Raw genomic sequence first — 25,517 nt, forward strand, 5'->3', positions numbered from 1 at the left:
TCAGCTCTGGCTGATGAGAAGTGGAAGGAAGCTGGCCTGGCTATCCCAGCCATCCCCCTGTGGAAATCAGACCCAGCACATGGCTCCCACCTTCCTTCAACTGTTTCAGCTTCCCCCAGTCCAACAGAGATGTGTGTGGGAGCAGAAGGAACCTGTTTTCCCAGCAACATCAACTGAGTTGATGTTTTTTACAGACTTTACCTCCGTTGCATCCTGGATCTTGTGTCTCCATTACTAAATCTGCTTCCTTACATTTCATTTAATTGGTCCCTGGGTTCATTTGCTGGTTGCTTATGGCTGAAAGCAAAAGGAAAACTGCATTTTCCAGAGCCTGCCTTGTCTGAATGCTGCTTTTGCTTTCCATAGTCAGTGCCCCGGGATTGCTGGGAGAAGCAGGGCATGGGCAGTGTCTAATTGTGGGAACTGCAAAGAGCACTGAGTGTTTATTTTGGTGTCTTGCAGAACAAGTTTCTGTTTAAACCGAGCCTAAGGAGACATCCTAAGGCAGCTGTAGCGTTTAGGAGATATTTCTGGTTTAATTCAGCCCAGAGGAAGAAATACTTTAGCTCTGCCTGTGTCTGATCTTGCTGGGCAGTCCAGCCTTTCCTGGAAAATGGGAAAAATGAACCAGTCACTTGAGGTGTGTCTGGACAGGAGGGATCAGGATTGTGGCACTGGTTCCTACAGGAGGGATTGGGATAATGTGTGTGGTCCTTCCTGGAGAAAGCGTGGCCCCAAGGATGTAATGCAGGCTGAGGATGAGAGAAATGCTCCCAGGAATCCCAGAGCATTCCCTTTGCCCTGAAGGGCTTTGGGGACACACAGCCACCATGTGCACCCAGATGTGGGGTGAGCTGCTGGAAAATCCAATTTTCCGTGCAGTCAAGGGAGAAACGCTTCCTGCTTTTGGAGGGCAGAGGTTTCTGTAGACATGTGGGGAGAGATGGTGGGAATAGGGTCTTGTTACTGGGGAGAAGAGGTCAGAGGGATGGTTTTATTTGCTGTGATGGAAGGAACAAGCTTTGAAGGGCTTGTTGAACTTCTGGCTACTGAGAATGACTTTTTGGTGCCATTTTTCTGTAGAACTTGTGAGTGATACTCATGTTGTTTCAGCTCTGTATCCCACCCAGCAGGAAGTACAACCCAGGCTTTGTTCCAACCTGGAAAAATAAGGAGGGGAGGGAGATCTCTCACCTTGTACTGACAGGAGGTGCTTTGTGCCGTGTCTTCCTACCAGGCAAAGAGCCCACAAAGGAGAATTTAAATCCTCGATGTGATGCGCTCGAAACCACTGTGTTCCTGGAGAATCCTTTGCTATTCCATGCTCCCAATGTTTCCTCCTTTGGCTTTGCATGGCACAAACATTCATTCTGGTGTTCTGCGTCTCCCTAATGTGATATAAAAAGCTAAATGCATTACAACTGCACAACAGCACATTGTTATTTTTTTTTCCTTCGGCTTCTTCTGCAGCGAGCAATTTTTTCTTCCATTAATAAGCCTAGTGGTATTTTTCTTTTCCTTCTCATGCTTTCTACCCCAGATTCATCCTGGGAGGATTTCCTAGCTGGCCTGGAATGACTGCATGCTCTTCACACTTCTCAATGTTTCTTACTGAGCATGAAAAGAACTGATGCCCTTAAGGAAAGGCATCAGGATAATCCAGTTTAGATGTTGATTTGACTTCCAGCACACAGGAATCAATGGGGTTTGAATGACAGAGCTCAGAGCTGGGTATCTCCATTCCTTTGTGGGGAGGAACAAATGGCTTTCAGTTTTGTTTTACAGGCTCTGGGAAGGACCAAAATAGGGAGGAGGAACATCCTGTGTCATGAGAAAATAGGTCTTGTTTTCTTAGAGAAAAGAGGATGAAGCACTCCCCAGATATTCAGTTCCTGTTCCTCGGTCTTAGCAAGGCTGCTTTGACACAGTAATTTCAGCTTCATCCCCATCCCCGGGGGGCTGAATTGGTTTCCAGGTGGCCCCTATAAATCTGTAGGGTCCTGTGGCCCCAGAAGGAGCTGTCAGAAGCACTTCGGGGCAAAAGGAATGGCCAGATGTGCCTTAGGGAGGAGCAGGGCGTGCCCATGTTTCAGTAGGTGGCACTCCTTGCTCTGCCTTGGGGACTGCCGTGGATTTTGGGGACGTGGTGGAATAGCAGGTGGCATCCCATGGATGAGATGTGGCAAGTCTCAGATGTGACTACACCTGGAGGTGCTTTTTGCCAGGGTTCAGCTGCTGTGTTCCCTTCCTCGAAATTTTCCTGTATTTTTGTTGTTGGTTCTAATCATAAGGGTGTTACTGTGACTGAGCAGCAAGGGAAGTAATTAGGTTGTGTGTCAGTGGAGGGCAGAGCCCTGCAGGTCACACACCTTCCCAAACCTGCACGAAACCCTCACCAGCAGGATAATCCATCACAAAATCCAGCCAGTTCAACTTTCTGCCCTGCAGGTCACACACCTTCCCAAACCTGCATGAAACCCTCACCAGCAGGATAATCCATCACAAAATCCAGCCAGTTCAACTTTCTGCCCTGCAGGTCACACACCTTCCCAAACCTGCATGAAACCCTCACCAGCGGGATAATCCATCACAAAATCCAGCCGGTTCAACTTTCTGCCACGGGCTGATCTGCTCCTGCAGATATTTTTGGAAAAGAGTAGAGTGGATTAGGCAGGGAACAAACACCACATCCAGGAGGAGGAAAATGTTTATGTATGTGATCAGTGGTGCGTGTCAAGCCTCTCTGTCTGTGCTGTCCTGGCCGGCTGGAGCAAGGTGACATTTGCCCATCAGGGACTGCGCCAGCTCCCTGAGCCTTGTCTCAGGAATCCAGGGAGGTGTTTGCAGGATAGACAGTGTTCAAATACGGTTTCAGCTTGGAAAATGGCAGCTGAGTGGGTGCATTTGGTGACAGATGATCCCTGAAAAGGTTCAGAAGCAGAAGCTATCAAAACCCTGGAGCTGTGCGGAGAGGAAATATTGTGAGTGCAGCAGAGAAGAGAAACATCCCTGCTCCGTGTGATTCCCACCAGCCAAGCCCTGGTGTGCCGTGCTTTGGGGCAGATGTCTGCAGATGCTCTTTTTCTTGTTTCCCACTTGACATCTAGGCACAGTCTGGCAGTGGAGGGAGCAGGAAAAGGCTTTGAGAAGTTCATAGCCAAAGGTTTCCTTAAACTGCAGGCAGCTTCACCCTGTCTTCCCAACACCAAGCCAGTTGGTGCATTCCTGCCATTCTTCTCCCTAAAGCTGTTTCTTTCCATTCCCTGGATCGAGCAGACATAGCAGCTGCTTTGAGATTTTATTATTTTTTTTTAATTGGGAGCTTTAAATTGAAAGGAATTGGGACCATAGGATTTATTTTTATTGGGGTGGGGTGGTACCCTGGGATCCCTGAGAACACACACCACGATCTGTGCTGGCTGCATGGTTTCTGTGCTCTGGTTTCTTTGGGAGAGCAGGGAAGAGCCAGAAATAGGCGACTGCCAGCTGCCTTCCCATGGCAGAGCTCTGCTGTCAGCTTGTGAAGCCCTTTGGGCTGCTTTAGCCTCATCTTTAACCCAGGGAACACTGCCCTTGGACTTGACAGCTGCAGGTTATGGTCCCAAATCTAAAACTGGGCCATAAAAGTCTCTCTTGAGACCCCTAAGGCTCTCATGAAAATCTGCCTCCCACCTGGAAATAAATATATATTTTAGATACACTCAGCTAAAATCCTTGACAGCTTTATGTGCCATAATTTCTCATGGTTTTCTGTGGATCCTTTCTGTTCTGGGGCACTGCTGTCTCAGTCCAGAGCTGTGCCCCTCTCATAGAAACAAAGTAATGCTATTTTACTGCTTGTCACTGAAAAATTATGCGCCAGTTTTCCCCAGGGCTGGGATTCTTTTGAAGCCTGGTGGGCTTCAGGTAACTGTATCACTTCTCCCTCCTGCAGACTTCACTTCTGCAGGGAGGAAAGCAATAAAACTTACAGCGTGTCAGCTGAACGCTGTTAAAATATTTTATTTATCACTGATTCCCAGTTTGCAGGCAGCAGGAATGCATCTGTTTAATGCCTGTTGTCTTTAAAATGGAAATGTTCAGCAGATATTTCGTAGTTTTGTTCCCAGTTAGTTATATGAGATAGAAATAGGAGGAATAGACAGTAAAAAATGCTGTTTGGACTTAAACCCGTGGAAACAACCAGAAGATTTTGCATTGTGCCTGGCACAAATGTATCATGGGGACTGAAAACTGATGAGTTTTGCATAACCCAGTTCCCCCTCCACCCTTTTCACGTCTGTCTCGAAAAATGCAGGCTCAAATGCACTAAGAACCTGCAAAGCCTCGTGTCTGTGAGCAGAGGCCAGGCCCTTTCCAGCAACAGTGTGGAACTGGGGAGCAGTTCTAATTCCTCATCCATTCTCTTTTATAAATTTATTTTATAAAGACCAGCTGCAGGTTGAAAGCAGTGTGTAACGGGGGGGGGCGGGAAATAAAAGGGCAAGACCCATAAGCAGGAGCTTAGTCCCAAAAGCTGGGGCTGGGTGTGTGGCATGGAAGGTCCAGACACAAACACATAGGTGCCACCCACCCCCAAAAAACATATTCAGGGCTGCATCCTCCTCCTTCCCAAATGAAACTCCCCAACTGGGAACAGAAGCAGCTGCTGAAAACCTCCAAGCATGAAACTGTGCCTGGTGCCCCAGTGCTGCAGCAGCTTTTGTGAGGTTCCTGCCTCCAGCTGCACTCTGGGGCTTTCATCCCTCCAGGCTGGATGATTTTATCAGGAACCCCCAAAGCAGCTCACAAACCCCTGTTTCTTCCCCGGAGAGCCAATGGAGCTGTGCTGTCAGGGTGAGTGAGCATCGCTGGCCCTTCAGCTCCTGGCAAACAGAAGAACCCAGAACCATTTGGCACCGAAGGCTCAGCTGCTGCGGCTCATTTGATTTTGTTATTTCTGTGCTGCAGCCCCATGGGTTGTATGGCAGAGGTAGGGCCACAGAAAACCCAAGTGCATAAAGGAAAACCCCATGCTCTGGAGAAGTCAGATCGGGTTTGGTGCGGCAGAAACTTAACTTGGGCTTTCACGTGGGTATTAGGGCCAGGCAGAAAATCGCCCAGATTTTAAGTCAGGGTTTGTTTTTTTTTAGTGCTTTGATAGCCAGATGCCCTGCCTCCAAGCTTTTCTAGCGCAGACAGACTTGACCGATATTCCCAGGAAAATCTGGGTTTTTGGAGCCCGGAGCTTGCTGAGGCTTGAGGAGGAGCCATGCCAGACGCTGCTTTGTGCTTCCACTCGGAGAAGGCGACAAATCCCGGCTTTTTAAAAGCAAAGTGAAAGGGGGATAAGTTCTTTACGGAGAAGTGGCACCTTGACTGGAGCAGAGGGGAGGGGAGCGAGGCCACGCCAGCAGCGGGACGGGAGCTCCGCGGCTCGGACCTGTGTGCTGGCCTCCAGCAGAAGGCACGGGAGCGGCTCCCGGCCGGCCCCCTCCCTGCTCGGCAGCCCGCGGGGCGTGGGCGGCGCGGGGCGCGGCGGGGCCGGCGGGAGGGAGCGGGGCGAGCATGTGCATCCTCCCCGCCGCCCCTGCCTCCCTCCCGCCGCCCGCCCGCCTCCCCTCCCTCGCCGCTCGCCGCCGCGGGTGTGTGTGTGTGTGTCTCGGCTCCCTCGCCAGCCCGGCCTGACGCAGGCGGATCCACATCGCCCCTGACAACACCCCAGCTCCGGAGCGCCGTGCCGGGGGTCCGGCTGCGGCGGCCCCGCGGGGCCGGGCCGAGCCCAGGGGGGCGGCGGGGGCCGGGGTGGCCCGAGCGCGGGGAGGCGGCCCCGTGGGGGGAAAGTTGCCGGGAGCGGCGAGGGGCGAGTACGGCGGCAGGACCATGGGCACTTTGCGGGATTTACAGTACGCGCTGCAGGAGAAGATCGAGGAGCTGCGGCAGCGGGATGCGCTCATCGACGAGCTGGAGCTGGAGTTGGACCAGAAGGACGAACTGATCCAGAAGCTGCAGAACGAGCTGGACAAGTACCGCTCGGTGATCCGGCCCGCCACGCAGCAGGCGCAGCAGCAGAGCGCCGGCACCTTGCAGGGCGAGCAGCGGACCAAGCGCCAGGCGATCTCGGCCGAGCCCACCGCCTTCGATATCCAGGATCTCAGCCACGTCACCCTCCCCTTCTACCCCAAGAGCCCGCAGTAAGCAGGGGTCACCCCGCTGCTCAGCCTCCCCTCTCTCCCTCATCCCGCTCCATCCCCGGCCCCGCCGCCGCCCGCCGGGCACGGACCGGAGCGCAGCCCGGAGCGCGGCATTCCCGCATCCCGCATCCTCCCCGGGCGGCCCCGCGGGGTGGGAAAGTTGCGAGTGCCAGGCTCGCCGGGGGGAAGAGCGGCGGGAGTGAGCGCCGAGGTGCCAGCAGAGCGGGACCGGGGCGTCCCCCGTCCCGGCTGCGGGGGGACCCGGCCGCCCCATCCCGCCGGGGGACAGCGGCGGGGACGCTGCTGCCCGCGGGTCGAACCCGATCGTGTCGTGGGCAGGGAGGCTTTATCGCTGCGGGAGGGCGTGAGGGAAACCTGGAGCTGGCTCTGGGACCCCGCAGGGAGACATTCCCAGCTGGGAAACTTGGAGCCCGGCGGGATGCGGTGCGCGGCTCTCCGGGAGCGGGCTGGTGGTTTTTTTTGAGGAGGAGGGTTTGGCAGAAGCAGGAGCTTGTTGCGGTGTCCTGGTGCGCCGGAGGGTGTGCGGGGGAAAGTTGCGGGGATCCTCAGGTGCCGGCGCGCCGGGGGATGCGCTGCCCCGGTTTCACACCTGCCGCAGATTAGGGAAATTAGAGCATCTTTATGGGGAAACGGAGCCCTCACGGGAGTGGGATCGCTCTGCCTCGCTCAGTGCCTTTTTCTGGCTAATAAATCGCCGTGCCTTTGGTTCAGCGCTCCTCAGGGGATAAGAGAGGAGGAGGGAAGAGGTGATGAGCGGATGCTCGCCGCGCCGGGTTCCATGTGTGGGGCCGGGGCGCGACCTCCCCGTCGATGGGCAAACCCACCTCCCCTCGGCGGCCGGCATCTTCCTCGTGGAATTGTACCCGGGAGCGCTGGCGGATCCCCGGAGCCATCCCGGTAGTGGGGAGCGTGTGTGCCGGGTGGGCTCCAGGATGCGGGCACGGGTTCCCGGCGGAGCCCCGCGGAGGACGGACGGCGCGGGCGGCGCGGGGATGGCACCGGGGCACAGGGCCCGTGCCCGGGCGGGGGTGCCTGGGCTCGGGGGCCCTGCCGGGGCTGGCCCCGCTCCCCGCGCAGCCTCAGCCCTTTCCCGCCGCCATGGCGGGGCCCCGCCGTCTCCAGGCAACTGCCCGCCCTCAGGGCGGCCGCCATGGCCGGGCCGGGCTGGGCCGCCCGTGCCCCTCGTGCCGCCCCGCCGCTTCCCATTCCCGCTCCCATTGCCACATTCCCCTTCCCGCCCCCCCATTCCCACCGCCACCGAGATTTTGTCCTTTTAAGGCGTCTGGCCGCGCGTTCTAAAGGACGTCAGGGGAGGAACGGCGGTGGCGCGGGCAATGGCTCCCCACAGCCCCCCAGAGCCAATAAAACAGCCCAAAAAGTGCCCGCCGCGGGCTGTCAGGAGCGGGGACAGGGCTAGCTGGGGCCTGTGACATCCCTCGGGGAGTGGTAAACATCCCAGGTGGATAAAGCATCCCACGGTGTTAACTTCTCTGGGAAAGCAAACCCCAAACGCGCTGGTGTCCCTGTCACTGTCGTTGTCCCTCGAAGTGCAAACGGAGCTCCCAGAACTCCGGGAAGCGCCACAGGTTTCACAGAGCGAGTCCGCAGTGAAACATGAAGGAAACCTGCAAAGCCTCGGATTAACATTTTCCAGCTGGAATTTTTAATTGCTCCTTGTGTAAATGCAGCCCTGCAGTCCGGTGTGGGGTGTAACACTCTTCTGTGGGGGTGTTTCGTGTAGATCATCCACGATTTCTACTCCTAATATTATTTATAATATTGAAGTCAACTTGCGGCTGCAGGTTGTCATTGCTCAGGTGGGACATTCCAGGGGTTTGGAGCAGCCTGGGATAGTGGAAGGTGTCCCTGCCCAAGGCAGATAAGTTTTAGGGTCCCTTCCAACCCAAACTGGTCTGGGATTACAGGAGAATATCCTTGCTAGTGGTTTCAGGAGTGTGCGTGGCTCTGGGAAGTGTTGAGTGCTGTGTGTCAGCCCTGAGAGCCCGCTGGCCAAGATAACTCATGGTGGTGAGAGTTAAGGTGATGAGGACCTGGAAATAACAAAATCTACAGAAAAGGGTTGGGTTTTTTGTTCACACTGAACCTCAGTGACTCTTGAGGTATTGGCACCCAACCTTTGGTTTTGTCAAGCCACCCGGAAGTGTTCAAAAGGCAGGTGGATGTGGCACTTGGAGATATTGGTTGGTGCTAGGAGAATGGATGGACTTGATATTAGTGGGATTTTCCAACCAAAATGATTCTAAAGTAGCATCTGGGGTGGGGTTTTTTTTTGGATTTTTTTTTTTTTTTCCCAATTTTGGTGGTGCTGGTTTTGCTCTCCTGATCTGGCAGAGGTGGCTGGAGATTGGTGGGATCAATAGCAGCAGAAAATCTGTTGGAACTGAATTATTATGATGGTCACAGTAGATACTTGAGGGTCTGTGGTGGTGGAAACTGTTATGATGCCACATAGAAGATTCTGGGTTATGGAGTGGTTGAACTCTGAGTGCAAGAGAGCTGGAGAGGGACACAGGGAATGGCTTCCCACTGCCAGAGGGCAGGGTTAGGTGGGACATTGGGAAGGAATTGTTCCCTGGGAGGGTGGGCAGGCCCTGGCACAGGGTGCCCAGAGAAGCTGTGGCTGCCCCTGGATCCTTGGAAGTGTCCAAGGCCAGGTTGGAGGGGGCTTGGAGCCACCTGGGATAGTAGAGGTGTCTCTGCCCATGGCAGGGATAGCACTGGATGGGCTTTAAAATCCCTTCCAGCCCAAACCATTCTGGAGTTCTATGAATGACTGTCAAAGTGTGCCTTGTGTGGACAAATACCATCAAACCTGCAGGATCTTCCCTTACACACCCCCTTCCCCATTTAGGATGCATATGGTTGAACAAAATTGCTTTTTTAGAGCTGTAAGAGTTTGAGTTGCTGTTGCAGGGTTGGGCTTGTTTTGCCTCTACAATGTTTTTAAAAGTGAAGCAGGACTTTGTGGGCTGACATCAGGAGCTAAAATCCACGGAGTGACGCATCCAGCCATTTTCTTCCAAGTTCCAAGTGAGAAGAATTGGGCATTAGCATCTTTATCAGTCTCCCCGTTCAAGTAACTAGAAACCAGTTATTTAAAAGAAGTGGCTTTTTTCCTTCCTCGCCCTCTCAAAGGAAATAACTTGGAAGAAGTGACCGAGTACGAGGGCACGGGCTGGGGAGGAAGCTGGCTGCTTTTCTGTGGCAGAAAAAATGCCCTGACAGATCTTTCTCTCCTCTTCATCTTCCCAAATTGCTTCTCGTGTTTGTTTTTCCACACCTTTGACCTCTTGCAGGGTATATATCCTGGCTGCTAACAGCCTGTCAGCACGGAGGGAATACTGGGAGACAGAGTTTGTACCAACTGCCTTTGCAGTTAAAATTGTACAGAGCAGCCAAGAAAAGAGAAGCCTTTTCAACTAGCAAGCTGCAACTCTCCCCTTTCCCTGCCTTGTTCTTGCCATGGGAAAATACCCAGGACTTTAATTTTAACAGGCTGCTTTGTTCAGGGATCGGCAACAGCTGTTTGCCTTTTTAGAAGGCTGTGTAATCAGCATGTTTTCTTTTCCAGAAGGGAGAAAAAAAGAGACTTAGAAGTAGAACACAGAAAAAAGCACGGAGCTTGTGAGCGTGAAGGGCCTGATCTCTTGGCTGAGGTGGTACAAGCTCTGTTGTTAACAGAGACAGCAGCAAAATGCTGTGTCATTTGTAAGAAATGTTGAGTAAAACAAAAAATAACTTGGTTTGGGGAGTTATCAGACTTTTGGGGAATCTGCCAAAATCCCAGAGACTCGATTGTGAGGGGAGGAGCAGCCTGTGAGTTGTATTTAGGAAGTCTGGTTTAAGAATTATAAAATACTTGGTTGCATAGCCTTAGGGAAAGTACAACATCCATACAAGAGATTTAACAAAATCCCTGCAACGGCCAGATTGGCTCTTTGAAGGAGAATGTGCACATCCTCTGGGGGCTAGAGGCGTATTTTAAGTGATCATAATAGTCATAAAACCCCCAGAAATACTTGAAAAGCACTTTGTATTTAGGGTGTTGGCATGAAATGCTCTTCTGGCATTTATCAGTGCTATGTATGCTGCAGTACCCAGAAGCCATTCTTCTAATAACCACTGAAACTACCCAAACCTCTCTTCCCTCAACCCCCACCCTGTCCTCTTCCTGCAGTAATTTGGGGGATGGTTGGTACACGATGAAACCACAGGGACCTGGTGGTTGGGATGATGGGTGGAGGAACTGAGGCACGTTCCTGCAGTGATGGTTTCCTGGGATGGTGGCGGCCTCTTAAGTCCTGTCACTCTATGGTGAAGCATCTTGCCCCAAGCAGTCAGCAGAGATGGATGTAGTGATGCAACCTTCATTTTTTTTTTTTTTTTTTTGGTGTCAATCCACTCTGTGTCCAGCGAGCAATTAATTGAACTGCATTTATCATTTGTTGTGAGAGCTGTTAAATGCTGTGGTTGCTTTTATGTGCTCTAATGTCGAATCCATCTGAATGTAGTTCAAGCTGATGCTCGATGGACAAAAATCCATTTATATCAGCGGGGTTTTTTGGTGCATTTGAAGGGTCAGGATTTTGTTGCAATGTGTTGAGCGGTGCTGAGGCACCACTGGTGGGGGAGGACCCTTGGTGCTCTGCAGGGATGAGGTTTTGCTGTGAGGGATGATGCTCTCCCTGCCAGAGCTGTGAACACGGGCAGGGTAGTGCTGGAGCAAGGCAGCCGAGCGTGATTTTCCCATGTTTTGACAGGTCTGGCTCGGCAGTGGTGGCAGTGATGGGGCTCCCCTCTGTGCGCTGGCTGGCTCGTGTGACTCACGCTCCGAGCGGCTTTAATGCCTTGGGAAGTGACAAGGGGACATTGTGACAGCTCAGCTCCTTGTGTAATACATTACAACCCTCTGAGGTCTGGGTTACTTGCAGTAGTAAGGGGTGGCTGTGTGGTGTTAGGCTGTTAAGCACAGAACTAAAAATTTTCTCTATTGAGGCAGTGTTTGGGTCATCTCTCGACGCGCTTGTTCAGGCTGGTGATGTTTATGATGGGTGTAAACTCCAGAGGGGTTTGACTCAAAGGAAGATGAAAAACAAATCTCCTAATAAAGCTATTAAAGCCACGTAGTTGTTTTGTCATCTTCTGTCTGGTTCTTGCTGAGATGAGTTTAATTGCAAGATAAAGCATCGCTGCAATGTCAGTTATCCTTAGTTCTGTTCAACAAGCAACACAGACTTCCCTGAGTTTTTCTGCTGCTTTTGGAGATTAATTTTAGCAGTGTGGTGTCTGTAAACTGTGTTTTAAAGCAAAGTAGTTCTGTTCAGAAACTACAGTGACATTTTCTTGGTGGTTATATGCAAAACAATACTGTTCAGCAAGTACAGTAGCTCTGAGCACACTAACAGCTGGTAATTAACATAGACTCTTTTAAAAATTGTAGTACAGCTCCATACTTTCATTTTCTGCAGAATTAACTTTTTTTCCTTTTATCTGTACTACTGGAATAATTACCTATACTTGTCTGAGCTGTGTTACATTCATCCTTAGTTGTACAAATGCTGTAGGTGGAGAGTTTTAAAGTGCTTCAACATAAAATGAGGTCCCCAGGCCACAGACGTGAATTCCTTCTCTTCAGACTATGAAAGCATTCCTGAGCTTCAGCATCCCATGTTCCTAAACACAGGATGTGTCTTACATTTCTGAAATTAATAATAAAGAAGCCAGGTCAGAGTTCTGAAACTGAGCAGAAATGGATGTAGTAGCACAGAATGTAGCCTGGCCAGCTGCCTCTGGAAGGAGAGGGGGATTCTGTGAGTCCTGAACTTGCTGAGCACCAGATGGAAAATAGGAGTCATGGGGAAAATTTGTTTCTTTAGAGACTTAAAAAGGACACAGTGAATTGTTACATATCAGTTTCTGTGGTTATCCTGCTTGAGCTAGATGCTGTAGTATGATAAGAGTTACTGAATACAAACATTTTTCTGAGGGAAGGGGTCCAGGAAAGCTGAGCTGGAGATGGAGGTGGGTTAAACACCACTCACTGCCATCAGTGACAGTCCTTGCTGCCTGTGCTGCTGGTCTTTGCTTTTGGCTTTTCACGGGGCTCAAATCCTTGTATGTGCATCAGGATGAAGTGTAAATATTTCTGCAAATGTTTTTCATCTGCTGCTTTGCCGTTTCTAGAGGGTACGTGCAGGCAGAGAAGTGTCTGACATTCGCTTTGTGTAGGCTGTCTTTGTTTTGAAGGGTAGACAGAACAGGAAAAAACAAAAGTATTTGTTGCCATATTGGAGCCTAAACCATGATGATAATACCCTTCTCCTCTCAGCACCTACAGCAAGTGGTTTGGTGTAAGTCTGCAATCACTTGGGTATGTTCTGTGTATCCTGACATGCTGAACGCTTGGAATTGCATGCAGGTGCTTTGGAAAAAAGCTGCTAAAGCCCTTGCCTGGCAGGGTTTGTGTCAGGGGAAGCTCCAGCGCATCGTGCTCCGAGCAGGAGCACAGGACCAGCGTTTTGCAAGGCTCTTGCAGCCACTGGTTTCCTTGGAAACCAGAGCCTGAGCAGGGAGAGCCAAACTTCAACACCCGTGCCGGCTTTCCAAGTCGAAAATGGGCTGTCAGACTTTCAGAAGTCTCTGGTCTTTGGGCTGTGTTTGGGGCTAGTTCATTAGGAGCAAACTTAAAGTAGGGTATCAGTGGTAAAAAGCTCCTTGTCAGGCTGCAACAATTCCTGCCTGGGGTGGTGCTTCTTTCCCCAGATTCCATTCTTTGATTCGGTCTGTGAGCACATTTATTGGAGGTGTTTCCTGTCAAACACCCCAGCTGTGTCAGGAAAGCTGCACAGCAGCTCTGTGACTTGGGCTTGGTGTGGATTTAGAAACTGCCCAGCCCAGGCAGCTTAATGTTCTCTGAGGTGATGGCTGTGGGTGATGTGAACAAAGAGGAAAAATCATAACAGAGCTGCCTGGGTTGATGGAAAATTAAATTGCAGTCTTGTAAGTACACATATACTTTGCATTGTATGTGAAGAGAAATGGATATATAATGACATGTATGTTCACTCATATATTTAGCACATGTAGGGGAGTATTGCATTCATGCAAATACACTTTTATTAGGAGGGAAAACAGTCAGGCTTTAGTGTCAGTGGAGTAGAGGCAATTTTGTACAGAACCAGCAGGGCTGTGGGAGTGCATCCTGATCTAGTGGAAGGTGTAACTGCCCATGAATGAGGTGGTTTTTAAGGTCCCTTCAAATCCAAATGTGGAAATGCTATTGGTTTCCGTGACCACAGAGTACCATCAAGATTCTGGAGTAAATAACATGGGTGTGATGGAAATGGGGAGCCATTGTTCCCTGCCCCCAGTGGAAATGGGTCCCTGGGATGTGTCAGTGCTTGTTAGGATTTAAACTGCCTATTTGATGTCATTGGTGTGCAGAGATCCGGCGGCTGAGGGAAATTCATTACTGCTCTTGGAATCCACAGGCTAAATGAGGAAAATAACCTTCTTAGTGGGTGATATTTCTGGTGAATAGAGGAAATCAATGGCCCTGGGACTGCCAGCAGCACATCAGGGCAGTGGCCAAGCATTTCAGGAAGGTGTAGATAAAGCTAATGTGATGCAAATAGTGGCACTCAGCTGTACCTTATGGCTCCTTGGAACTGATACCTGGCTCCAGCTACAGGGACTCTTTCCAAATCAGGCTCTTAAACTCACAAGAAATTCCTTTAGGTGAAATGGAAGATCAGGTATCCTGGAAATAGAGTTAGCCTCCAGCTCTTTGCCTAGAAGTTGCAGTATTGCTTAAGTTAGTAAAGGTAAGGGGTTGTGTGAAGCTTAAGGGTGGACACGGTCAGGTGAAGGAGATGAACATCCTTCAGCAGATCCTGTGTTTTGTGGTGTGGAGCACTATCTCTTCTCTCTTTTCTTCTGAGCCCTTGGTTCCTTCCCTGGGTGTCTTGTTCCTCCTCTTCCTTCTGGCAAGATTTTTCTCTCTTCCCATGGATGCTGCTTCTTCTCTTCCCTGACAATCCTAAAGCACTTCATCTACACAGCAGTCCCATCCAGTGGGATCCAGACTTTACATCTCCATTAAAAATCTGCCTTGTTTCTTGTTTGCATCCAGAGGCAGAGAACCTCCAGTGACTGAAGCACAAGATACCACAGGAAGCTGGATTTTCCTGCCAGTCCAACTTTTCTGGTGTGCCGAGGCCTTTTCTGCTCCTCGCCTGCCCTGCCAGTGAGCAGGAAGGGGCTACACAAGAAATTGGGAGGGGACAGAGCCAGGACAGCTGATCCCAATTGCCCAGGGAGGATTGCATAGGGTGGAACCCTGCATTCCTGGCAATGGCTGAACACTCACCTGCCTATGGAAAGCACAGAATTCCTTGCAGCTTTTGCTTCACCTGTTGAACTGCCTTTATATCAACCCACGAGTTTTTTCCCTTTCTGACTGTCTCCCCCATCCCAGCTGGGGAGAGGGCTGTGACTGGGTGATGATGCTGGGGTTCCACCTCCAGAAGGAACATCTTAAAGTGTCTGTACCTCCAAAGGAATTGAGGCCCAAGGATAGATCCTGGAGCAGGAACACCTTGAGGCATCAGAAGCTGTGCATGAGGCCATGGATAAGCTCATGTCACAGCAGATTAATCCTTGGAGGGGCTGTAGGTAAGACCCATATTGGAGCAGTTTCATTCCTGCAGGGCCTGTGGGTAAATCTGTCCTGGAGCAGGTTCATTCCTGGAGCAGGTTCATTCCTGCAGCGCCTGTGGCTCTTGGAGAGCTGGATCAGGAGCACCTCAGAGTAAATGTGGCTGTGGATAAATCCACCACAGCAGGTGAACCCCTGGGGAGGCTGGCTGATGGATAAGGTCCCAGCTGGAGCAGGTACATCCCTAAGGGTGTCTGGATGGTCCGAGCAGGAGCAAGGGGAGGAATCCACTGCAATGTTCAACTTCACAGCCTGGTCCAAAGGGGTGGGAGTGGAGACAGTAATGGATGCACCCTTAAGTAGTTGTATCCGGGGATTTTACCTCACAGGACTGACTGCAGCAGGAATCCCTTGCTGGGAGCAGAGGGAAGGCTTCCCTGCAGTGGCAGCCCCTTCAGTGGCAGTGATTTTGAGCTCTATTGTCACAATGTCCCTCTGCACACCCTGTGCTGGCTCAGTGACATCCTGGGGATCTCCATGCCCTGCCCCAGCTCCAGAGGCTCCATGTTAGTGTTCGGCATTGCTTGTCCTTATTACAGTCATGCCTGTGGACCAAACAACAGCTGGTTTCACTGGTGAGGAATATCCAGACCAAGAGTGGGATAAATCCATTAGAAACGTGGGAGTGTGTGTGTGCCTCTGTACACAACTCGTGTCTGAGTCCTGGAACAGGGCTATGCATCCAAACTTGGCAGCTTATCTACAAACTAACTGGAGTGTGTGTGTGTAATATCTATTGTTTCTCCTCATGCCTCCTTGCACATTTAAGTCCTGTTCAGACAGCAACTGCACAAAGGGGAGAACATCTCCTGCTCATCAGATCTGTGATTGCTTTCTGTTCTCCTGGTGGAAGCCCCGGCTCTGCCAGGCACAGGAGGGAAACGAAGCGTGGAGAGAAGGCTTTTCTCCATTAGCACTGTGCCCAAACACTCAGACTGGGATACCAGGAGAGAGCTTGTTGGGAGAGTGTCAGGCAGGCAGATCCTCCTGTTTTCTTTGACCTTCCTTTGTTTGAGGGCACAGCTGGGAGGAAGCAGAGCTGCTTGAAGTTGGACTGTGATTGAAGTGTCCCTGCTCCTGCTTGGAGGAGGGACACAGCTGGGACAGCTGTGCTTGCACACATTCTGGTGACATTCTGCTGCTTTCTAAGTGACTCTGAGAGGTATCTCAGAATCACAGCTTGCCTTGGCAGGAAGGCTCCTGTGGCCTCTTCCTGGATCAGTTCTGGGTGGATGCTGTAGCACAGTCTGGATTCCCAAGGGAACGCTAACTATCCATCTCATCTCCCTCCATTCACGTGCTGGGTTTGGTACTGTGCCTGCAGGGGGGTTTCCAGCAGGCACAGCAAGCTGGGATACCTGAGCACAGTGACTGCCAGGGCAGGTGTGTTCTGTGTGCTGCTGCTGTTTGTTGGGATATGGCACTGGGAAAAGTGACTTTGGGCTCTGGGAGGTGACAGACCTGGGCCCAACCTCTGCCTGCTTCACCTTCTGTTTTGCTAGCACCGTTACCTCTCATCAACCACCCTGCCAGCTGCTTTGTGTCTTGTCTATGACTAGGAACAAATTATCCATTCCCTCATAAATCCCCAAATTTTTCCCCCAGGAGTTTGTGCAAGGATGAGTGTTAGTGTGATCTAGGTAAGCAAAGCGGCTCCAAAAGGGAGATCATCAATCAAATCTCAGTTCTTTGGGTTTGTGCCATTACTCTTGCACAGACAAAACAGGTGTTAGGAATCTTTTCAAATGGTTTCTTAATTTGAAAGCCAAAAATCACTCAAATGGGAACTCACTAGTGTGGTGCTAAGAGCTTGGGATGTACACATCTGGGTTAAGCATTCTCTCACTATTTGCAGCTACAAATGGAGGAACTTCCATAGGGATTGAGGCTCTTTGGTGAGCCTCACCAAAGGCTTGGGACACCTGCTGGGAACAGGGCAGAGCCAGGGACGTGAGTCACATGTCACCTCTGGAGCACAGTGGCTCTCCACCTTCTCCTTGCTTTCACTCCATGCTGTGAGCTATAAAGGACTTTTTCAATGGCAGGTTTACTCTATATCCACGTTTTTTTTCAATGCTTTCCACCACAAAAGCTTCTTGCTGCGCTCTGTGATGGGCAAGTGTTATAAGCTGGAGTCGCATTGTTTAAGATGGCTGGGCACAAACATTTTGGCTGTAGGATTCTGAAGGAGACTCCTGCTTAATAAATACAGCTGAGCAACATTCAGATGATTGTGGCAGAGTTGTTATTGATGGAAAAATCCACTAATATGTAGCAACCAAAAGGTAAAGCCCAGAGAAGCTGTGCTGGCAGGATTGGGAAGGGTGACTTGGGACAGCTGCCTTGGGCTCTGGGGCAAAGCAGAAGCTCAGATTAACTGTGGAAAATATGGATGCTTGTGGAATGTACCCAGAATGGGATCTTCACAGGGATTTGGAGTTTTAATATATGCTGGAGGAGCCTTCTGAGGCTTAGGTGCTTCCTGGGGAGCCTTCAGCTCCGTTACCTATCCTGATTTCCTTGGTCAGCAGCTGAAATACTTTGTGACTTTGCTCATACTGAAGAAATTATATATCATGTGGAGATAATGTTCCACGCTTATTCCAAGCGTCTTAATGGAATTTTTATCAGTTCCACAGAAGAATAGGATGCACAAAAAAGCTGCCTGGCTGTCAGGTTGTTTGCTCTCTGGCTCCTTTAGAGCTGCCTTGGCTTTTTCCATGTGGCTTCCCAGTAAAATGATGAGAGGCACCATCCCACCCTAAATTGCAAGTGTCTGCAGCCACCAGGTGACATCAAATCCCTTCCACACTGAGGGACAGGCAGGACAGGACTGCAGGATGCATCCTTTGCTGATGCTTCAGACCCACTGGCACATCTCTAACTGTTCAACAGTTGTTTTTTTTTTCCTCCCACCAATATCTGCTCATTTTAAACCTATCTTGTGCTCAGTGTTTTCAGAAGACCTAAAAGCTGGGTTTTTTTCTTAATCTGTTTGGGCTGGGGAGCCTGAGATTGCTCAGCCACAGCTACTTGGTGCCCTGACACCATTTTCTCTGGGATTGCTTTGTCGACTCAAGTGCACTTTGCTGCAATACAAACATTGAGGATAAAAGGCAGCCACCTCAGCAAATTAGTGTGAAAGCACTGCAGGAGAATTGGGGATGTGTATTTTGGTGTTTTGGTCTTTTTTAGAGTCAAGATCTCTCCTTCTGCCCATGGCCTGTGCTTTTTAAGGAGTATCTGATGTGCAGAGAGGGCTTTTAAAAGTTAAATCAATTGTCTGTTTGTGGACACATCTGAAGGGTAAATCAGATGCTGCATTGACAGGGATCTGCCTGTGTGGTAAAACTTCAGGCAAGGTTGGATTTAAGTAAGTCTGGGGAAAAAAGTCAGTCATGCATCATTTGAAATGTCTTCTGGGAGAAAAGGCAGGGAGAGCTGGGGATTCAGCCTGGAAAAGAAGGCTCTGGGTGGACCTTAGAGCCCCTTCCAGTGCCTGAAGGGGTGCCAAGACAGCCAGAGAGGGACTTGGGACAAGGGATGGAGGGACAGGACACAGAGAATGGCTCCCCACTGCCAGAGGGCAGGGATGGATGGGATATTGGGAAGGAATTGTTCTCTGGGAGGGTGGGCAGGCCCTGGCACAGGGTGCCCAGAGAAGCTGTGGCTGCTCCTGGATCCCTGGAAGTGCCCAAGGACAGGTTGGTGCTTGGAGCACCCTGGGATAGTGGAAGGTGTCCCTGCCATGGTAGGGGTAGAATAAGATGGGCTTTGAGGTCCCTCCCAACCCAAACCATTCTGGGGTTCTATGATCCCATTCTAATTTTCATAATTAAACAAGTTTTCCTCTACATGCTACAGCTGTCCAGGTGTGCAGTCCTAATACAAAAAAAAAAAGTAACAAAGAGGCAAATAACCCTTCAGAGCATTTTCACAGGGTTTTAATGCTTTTAAACCAAGAATCTCAAAATGTTCAATCTTATTTTTGGTTACTGTCCATGAAGGCTTTTCTGAGCAGCAGCCTCCCCTCTGAATGCAGCTGGTTGAGAAACCTTCCTTTTAGCAGCAGCTGGGTTGTGTGGAATGAATGAATTAATTTACCTGGTGTGGAATGAAATAATTAATCAGCCTGTGGCCAGCCTGGAAGAGCAGCCACCTGATGTGTCCTGTTTGATTATCAGGGGCTTGATTCCCAGCCAGGCATGGCTGAGCTGAGCTCCTTTGTGTAAGGCTGAGGTGAAAAGCTCCTTCTTTCTGCTGGGGCTTTAGCAGAAAACTGAATTTTTATACCCAAGACTCAGGAAAGTGGTCACAAGCACGTAGTGGCAGAAATTTCTGCTAAGGAACAAAAGCAAATTCCTCATCAGAGAATGTAATCAAGTGGTGATGCTGCAGCTGGTTCCTTGCAGCCTCTGCAGGCAGACAAAATAGCAATGTAGTAGAGAGAAAATGTTTGCTGAGTTAACTGGGCTATATTTAGGTGCTAAATAAACAGATTTCTGCTTTTGACCCTCCCCCTCACACCCTGAAAACTGCTTCTTGGGCTGTCTGCAAATGTCTTGGCTGTTGGTGGCTTCCATTCCCTGCAAAAGAGTGATTGGGAGCGGTAGGGGAGGGACATCTGTCCCAGCTGAACATGGAAAAGGTGAGTGCTGGGCACACAGTCCCCATCTCCAGCCTTGTTCCATCCTCAGTCCTTCCTTAGCACTGTCTGCACAGGCTGGCTGAGCTACAAAACCCTGAAACCGCCCCCCGCCCCCAAAATCTCCATGGGGACCCGTGGGAATTGCAGGGGGTTTGACCAGGCCAGGTGCTGGTGCTGCCCTGGATCAGGACAACCCCTGGATAAATCCAGGCTGGGGATGAGCAGCTGGAGCAGCCCTGGAGAAGGACCTGGTGGTGCTGTGGGTGAAAGCTGGGACCCAGAACCCCCCCTGTGCCCTGGGCTGAGCCCCCAGTGAGGGCAGCAGGGGAGGGGGGGATTCTGCCCCTCTGCCCTGCTCAGGTGAGACCCCACCTGCAGAGCTGCCCCAGCCCTGGGGCCCAGCACAGGAGGGACCTGGAGCTGCTGGGGAGAGTCCAGAGGAGGCACCAGGATGATCACAGGGATGGAGCAGCTCTGCTGGGAGAGCTGGGGGTGTTCACCTGGAGAGGAGAAGCTTTGGGGAGACCCAACTGTGGCCTTGCGTGCCCTGAAGGAGCTACAAGAAACATGGAGAAAGATTCTTTAGAAGTGTTGGAGTGACAAGGGGGAATGTCTTCCCACTGCCAGAGGGCAGGGATGGATGGGATATTGGGCAGGAATTGTTCCCTGGGAGGGTGGGTGGGCCCTGGCACAGGGTGCCCAGAGAAGCTGTGGCTGCCCCTGGATCCCTGGAAGTGTCCAAGTCTGGGTTGGATGGGGCTTGTATCATCCTGGGACAGTGGAAGGTGTCCCTGCCCATGGCAGGGGTGGCACTGGATGGGGTTTAAGGTCCCTTCCAACATGAACTGTTCTCTAATTCTATGACCACTGTGGCCTTTTTGATCCATATGAAGCAGGAGCTGAAAAATCAGCATCTTCCTTTCCATGCTGCATTTTGCATCCCATTTTCTCCTTGTAGCAGGCTCTTTTCCTGGCACTGCTGTTGGGACTGATTGTACAGTTAGCCCTTTATTCGTGTGTGCATAAATTTGACTTCTTTTAAAGGATGCAGCTCCTGTAATCGCCTTGCCAGAACAGATTAGGAGAGGGAGTGTGCAGATCACAACACTCCTCTGCTGCCTTTGACGACGAGAATTTCTTCAGTCTGCTTGAAGTGCTGCTTGCAGCCTCAAGGGTGGTCAGAGAGCAGTAGGAAGTTCATTTATTCCTTTATTTTCTCCTCTTCAGATATACTTATGCTTTTCATATGTTTTTTGCCTCCTGATTTATGACAAGTTGGGGAATTTGGGGCACCCAGTGCTGTATCTGAGGAGGAGAGAATTGTGGTCAGCACAAGGTTTGCTCTGCCCATCACTGCAGGCTTTGATCTGTCTGGCTTTCAGTGCTGATGGGTTTTTCTATCCCAGAGAATGCCTTAACTGTAATTGCTTCATAAGCACGGGCACTTGGTGATTGGAAATTACTTTTCATTCCTGATTAAATAGCAAGGCACAATCTTTAATGAAAACAGGACACTTAAAATTCCAGTGTTCACATTTAAGGAACGTTGATTTTTCACAGGCACAAGAGCTTTCCTCTGATTTCCACCTAAAGAACAAATGTTAATGCAGATACAGGTTAATGACAGGTTTGTTTAAGGTTTTATTTTCCTAGTAACTCTAGAGTAAATCACACAGCAATTTTTAAAATTAGGTTTATGTCTGTTAGAGGTGTGCTAATGATGTGAAGAGTTTGGAATAGTTAAAGCTCAGGTTAGAAACTTCAAGTGTTTTGTTTTGTTTTATTCTGTTAATCTTAAGGTTTTGTAAAGCCCAGCCTGATTGTTGGGGGGCAGGGCTGGTCACTTGGGGTTTCTGCTGCTGAGCTTCCAGCTTGCAGTGCTGGGCATATCTGTCCAGAAAAATGGATCTAGAGCACCTGCAGGGAGCAATTCTGCCTGGCACTTGCTTGTCCTGCCTTTACAGACTTCTCTGAGCTGCTCTGGGGGAGAATGTGATAACCAGCCTTGGGAGATCCTTTGCTCTGGTTTTGGCTGTGCTCTTTGATGTTGGCTCGGTGGCACAGGACAGCTCTCAGCCACCCCACCAGCCCACTGTGGAGATCATCAAACACCAAATGCCATCAAGAATTCAGGTTCCTGTGCAGGTCCAGCTGAGGAATGTCTGCTGTGCTGTGCTTTGTGATTGGGGTGGGCTTTGATAGGATTTCTGATTTTGCTCCTTGGTTTCCTGTGCTCCTGGGGGCCTGTGTGGGCTTTGTGCAGTGCCAGCAGCTCCACAGGTACTGTTAGCTTGGATTTAAGCTGTCTGCCCCATTTTGCTGTGCCATAATCACACTCTGACCACTAAAAACCTGTTTGTTTAAGTGGATATATAAGTGGATAAAGATTAAACCAGTCTGGTGTTTCTCACAGAACTGAGGGGTGTTTGAGCGCTGACACCTCTTGAATCCTTGTCTGACCTCATGTGAAATTCATGTGGAAGTGCCAGTCCCTCAGGACATCATTCCAGTACAGGAACATGGCAGAGATATGTCTGAAGGCAACATTTTTGTCCAGGTTAAGCCTCTTAAACCTTATTTAAGCCCCTCCTCAGCCCCAGCCCCCTTTGCTGTTCCTGGCAGCTTCTCTCCCTGCCCACAAGATAATGCCAGGCTTTTTCCTGGCATGACAGCTGAGCAGGATTTATGGCTGTGGCTTATCCAAACAACCTGTAAAAGTGTTATAGAGTGTTTAAAAAATAATAGTTGTTATAATTCAAGTGAGGAACAAACACTTGCATTCTCCTCTGTGTGCACAGACCTTAACTGAGAATGGAGGGGGGAAGAGATGGGAGAAATTTCTTTTTCTCTCTGAAAGGGGCTGTTTAAATGAAATATTCTGTTTTAATAACACAGAGATGTTAAGGCTCCACAGACTGCACACAATTTACTTGACCTTTATAAATAGAACAGCCTTGTCTCCCTATTGGAAAACAAAATAAAAAACCCACCCTGAAAGCAGCATGCAGATTTATTAACCAGCACAGAGAAGAATTGTTAGATTTTATTCCTTGAGCAGGAAGGCAAATTGTCCAAGTAGGATTTGGAGAGAATAGCACCACATACACCAGCCTTCCGGGATGGCTCTCAAAACAAACAACAACAACAACAAAAAAAAAAGGCAGATCCATGAAACTAGCAGGTGGAAAGTGTTGTATTCCTGAGGTCTCCTGCAAGAGTTACAGTTGGGGAGATGCTGGGATGGTTGAACACCTTGTGAAATTTGCCTCAAACCAGAACAGGGGAGATTTAGATTAGATATAGGCAAAACTTCTCCATGGAAATGGTGCTGAGGCATTGGAAGGGGGTGCTTAGCAGGGTGGTGGGGTCCCCATCCCTGGAGATGTTCCAGGAAGGCCTGGATGTGGCACCTGGGGATATTTGGTGAATGTGGTGGTGTGGGGCTGATGGTTGGACTCAATCTTGGCAGGCTTTTCCAGCCTCAGTGGTTCTGTGATGGGCAGTGAAAGCTGCCAGCTGCTGGAACCACACACTGGTGAGGGAAAAACCATGGGAGTAAAAATCTTAATGTTGTGTTCAGCACTCATTAGAACCACTGCACCTAAAGGGCACCAGGGCTACAGGATTTAAAGACCTGGTAATAGATGGGGGAAAATAATGGGATTTCTAGGGTTGGAAGGGTCCCCAAAGCCTATCCAGTGCTACCTCTGCTATGGGCAGGGACACCTTCCACTATCCCCCTGTCCAGCCTGGCCTTGGACATGCCATGGTTTCTCTAGGCAGGGCTTCCCCACCCTCCTTCCCAGTATCCCATCTAGCCCTGCCCTCTGGCAGTGGGAAACCATTCCTCTTGTCCTGCCATTACAAAGTGGGTCCAAGCAAGCAGGATGTCCCAGTTCCTTTAGCTGGAAGAGGTGAATTCCACTTCTTAGTGCTCCATAATGGAGAATCCCAGGAGTTCTCATTCCTGGAGGGAAAATCTCATAGGGACACACTTAAAATACTTGTCCAAAATCTGCCTGTGCATCACAGCTGCCTGAAATGCTTTGTTATGTGAGCAGAGGCGTTGCATTTCAGATAAAGTGGATCTTTGTGGGTGAAATGGGGGTAAATAAACGGAATTCCTTTGGAAATAAAGGATTTTCCAAACCTGCTGCAAAAGGAGATATGGAAGTACAGGCCTCAGGCTGAACAACGACCCACACAGGGTTTGGCTGCTTTTCTTTGGGTTTCAGTTTTCCATTTAGCTCTGGCTGCTGTTGCTGTTTTTAGATTTAGATTTAGATTTTAAAAAAGAATGCTCAAAGTTGTGCTGTTTTCTCGCTGACTTGAAAGGCTGCAATGTTATTTTCCTTAAACTCACTAAAGGAAAATATGTTTCCCAAGAATTCCAGGTGCCAGGTAATTCCAGTGTTTAACATAGTCTTGGGCTGATCTTTCCAATCACCTGCACTCCTGAATATATGGGATATTAGCATTTATGCAAACAGCTTGTGCCTGCTTTTTACTTTAAAAAAGAATTGTTATCTTTAAAATGCACTTAAATTTCAAATGACACTTTTTGGGCCTGTTGGGATTAAACTGGATCTGAATTATTTCAGTTCCCTCCAGTAGTTCCTGTTTCCTCCACAGAAATAACTCTGCTCCTTGGCAGGCACATTTTCTCCACCTCTTTTTAGCTCTTTCTGTGTATTCCTTCATGTAAATATTTCCTCAACGCAGCCTGCAGAGCATGGAACAGACTCAGAACATGGAAGGGTTGTAGCAATGCTTTTCAGAAAGTGAACAAGGTTTCTTTACTAGTCCTGGGAAATATTTGGGACAGAGGAAAGGAACTGTTTCCCTAGAAACCCACGTGTGCTGTATTGGAAGAAACACTGTCTCTGTCTCCTTGTGATGCACTGATGTCCTGTTCTGCTTTTTATTTTTTAAATTTTTTTTTTCTTCATTATAATGGAATCATTGAATGGTTTGGGTAGGAAGGGACCTTAAAGCTCATCCAGTGCCACCCATGCCATGGTAGGGACAACTTCCACCATCCCAGGTTGCTCCAAGCCCCATCCAACCTGGCCTTGGACACTGCCAGGGATCCAGGGGCAGCCACAGCTTCTCTGGGCACCCTGTGCCAGGGCCTGCCCACCCTCCCAGGGAAGGATTTCTTTCCAATATCCCACCAAATCTGATGCAAGGCACATGTGCTATTTCCTTCCTCCTTTCCTCTTCTGCCACATTAAACCCTTGGGGTCCTCCTGGCTCCGTGCAGCTCCTTTCCAACCTGAGTATTTCTCCTGGCCTGGGGCTCAGCTTTCTGGTTTGTTTTGGCTGATATTTGTTCAACTGCCCCATGGGAGCAGTGAAATAGCAAGGGGCAGGGACTTGCAGGAGGAGAGAAAGTGTTTGGGAGGATTTTGGAAGGAAAGGAAAAAGAAATCCATGGTGCTCTGCACTAGGAATGTCAAACGAGGCACTCAGACGAAAAAGGAACACGAGCTAGAGTTGCTGCAATGGGAGCAGGCTTTTTTGGAGTTGGGAGATGGTGTGGGAAGGTGATGAGACATGAGGATGGTGGAAAAGGGGAGAGTTAAGTGCAGGATAGTAATTCAAGGGAAGGAAAGCAATCTCAGCAGTACATTATGGGACCAAACTTCGTTTTCTGCTCATGTGATGCAGATAAAGGTAACTTAATTCTCTGCCCTCCTCAGGCTTTTTCTGTCACACTTCTTAGGCTCAAGATGTGGTTCTTCTCTCTGGTACTTCATTTGGAACTTTACTGTGAAGCAAAGGTTTTCTGTTGAGGGCCTGGGCAGCAGCATGGCAGCACATTTGAACTGTAAATTTTGGGGTTTTCCTGGCTTGTTCAGGGAGGCAGAAGAGCCATGTTCCTTAATGCCTGCTGCTGTCTCCACAAACAAGTGCTACTCCTGTTTCCCCTTGAAAT

At 49.8% G+C, this 25,517-nt stretch overlaps 1 protein-coding gene across 3 annotated transcripts in view; it reads left to right on the forward strand.

The window, feature by feature from the left end:
- The window catches only part of PRKG1 (protein kinase cGMP-dependent 1), a 358,167-nt gene that overhangs the window by 20,911 nt on the left and 311,739 nt on the right, over positions 1-25,517 (forward strand). The window contains exon 1 of one of the 3 annotated variants that reach the window (XM_033066123.2): positions 5,796-6,173. The exons of 1 other annotated variant lie outside the window; for it this stretch is intronic. In XM_033066123.2, coding sequence (XP_032922014.1) covers positions 5,863-6,173 — 311 coding nt within the window. In that variant the 5' untranslated portion in view covers positions 5,796-5,862. Of the gene's footprint in view, positions 1-5,795; positions 6,174-6,483; positions 7,092-25,517 lie in introns of those variants that run through there. One more of the 3 variants, XM_033066126.2, reaches the window with a different exon arrangement.

The sequence above is a fragment of the Catharus ustulatus genome, chromosome 8 (genome assembly GCF_009819885.2).
Source record: "Catharus ustulatus isolate bCatUst1 chromosome 8, bCatUst1.pri.v2, whole genome shotgun sequence".
In the NCBI taxonomy this organism is placed as follows: Eukaryota; Metazoa; Chordata; class Aves; order Passeriformes; family Turdidae; genus Catharus; species Catharus ustulatus.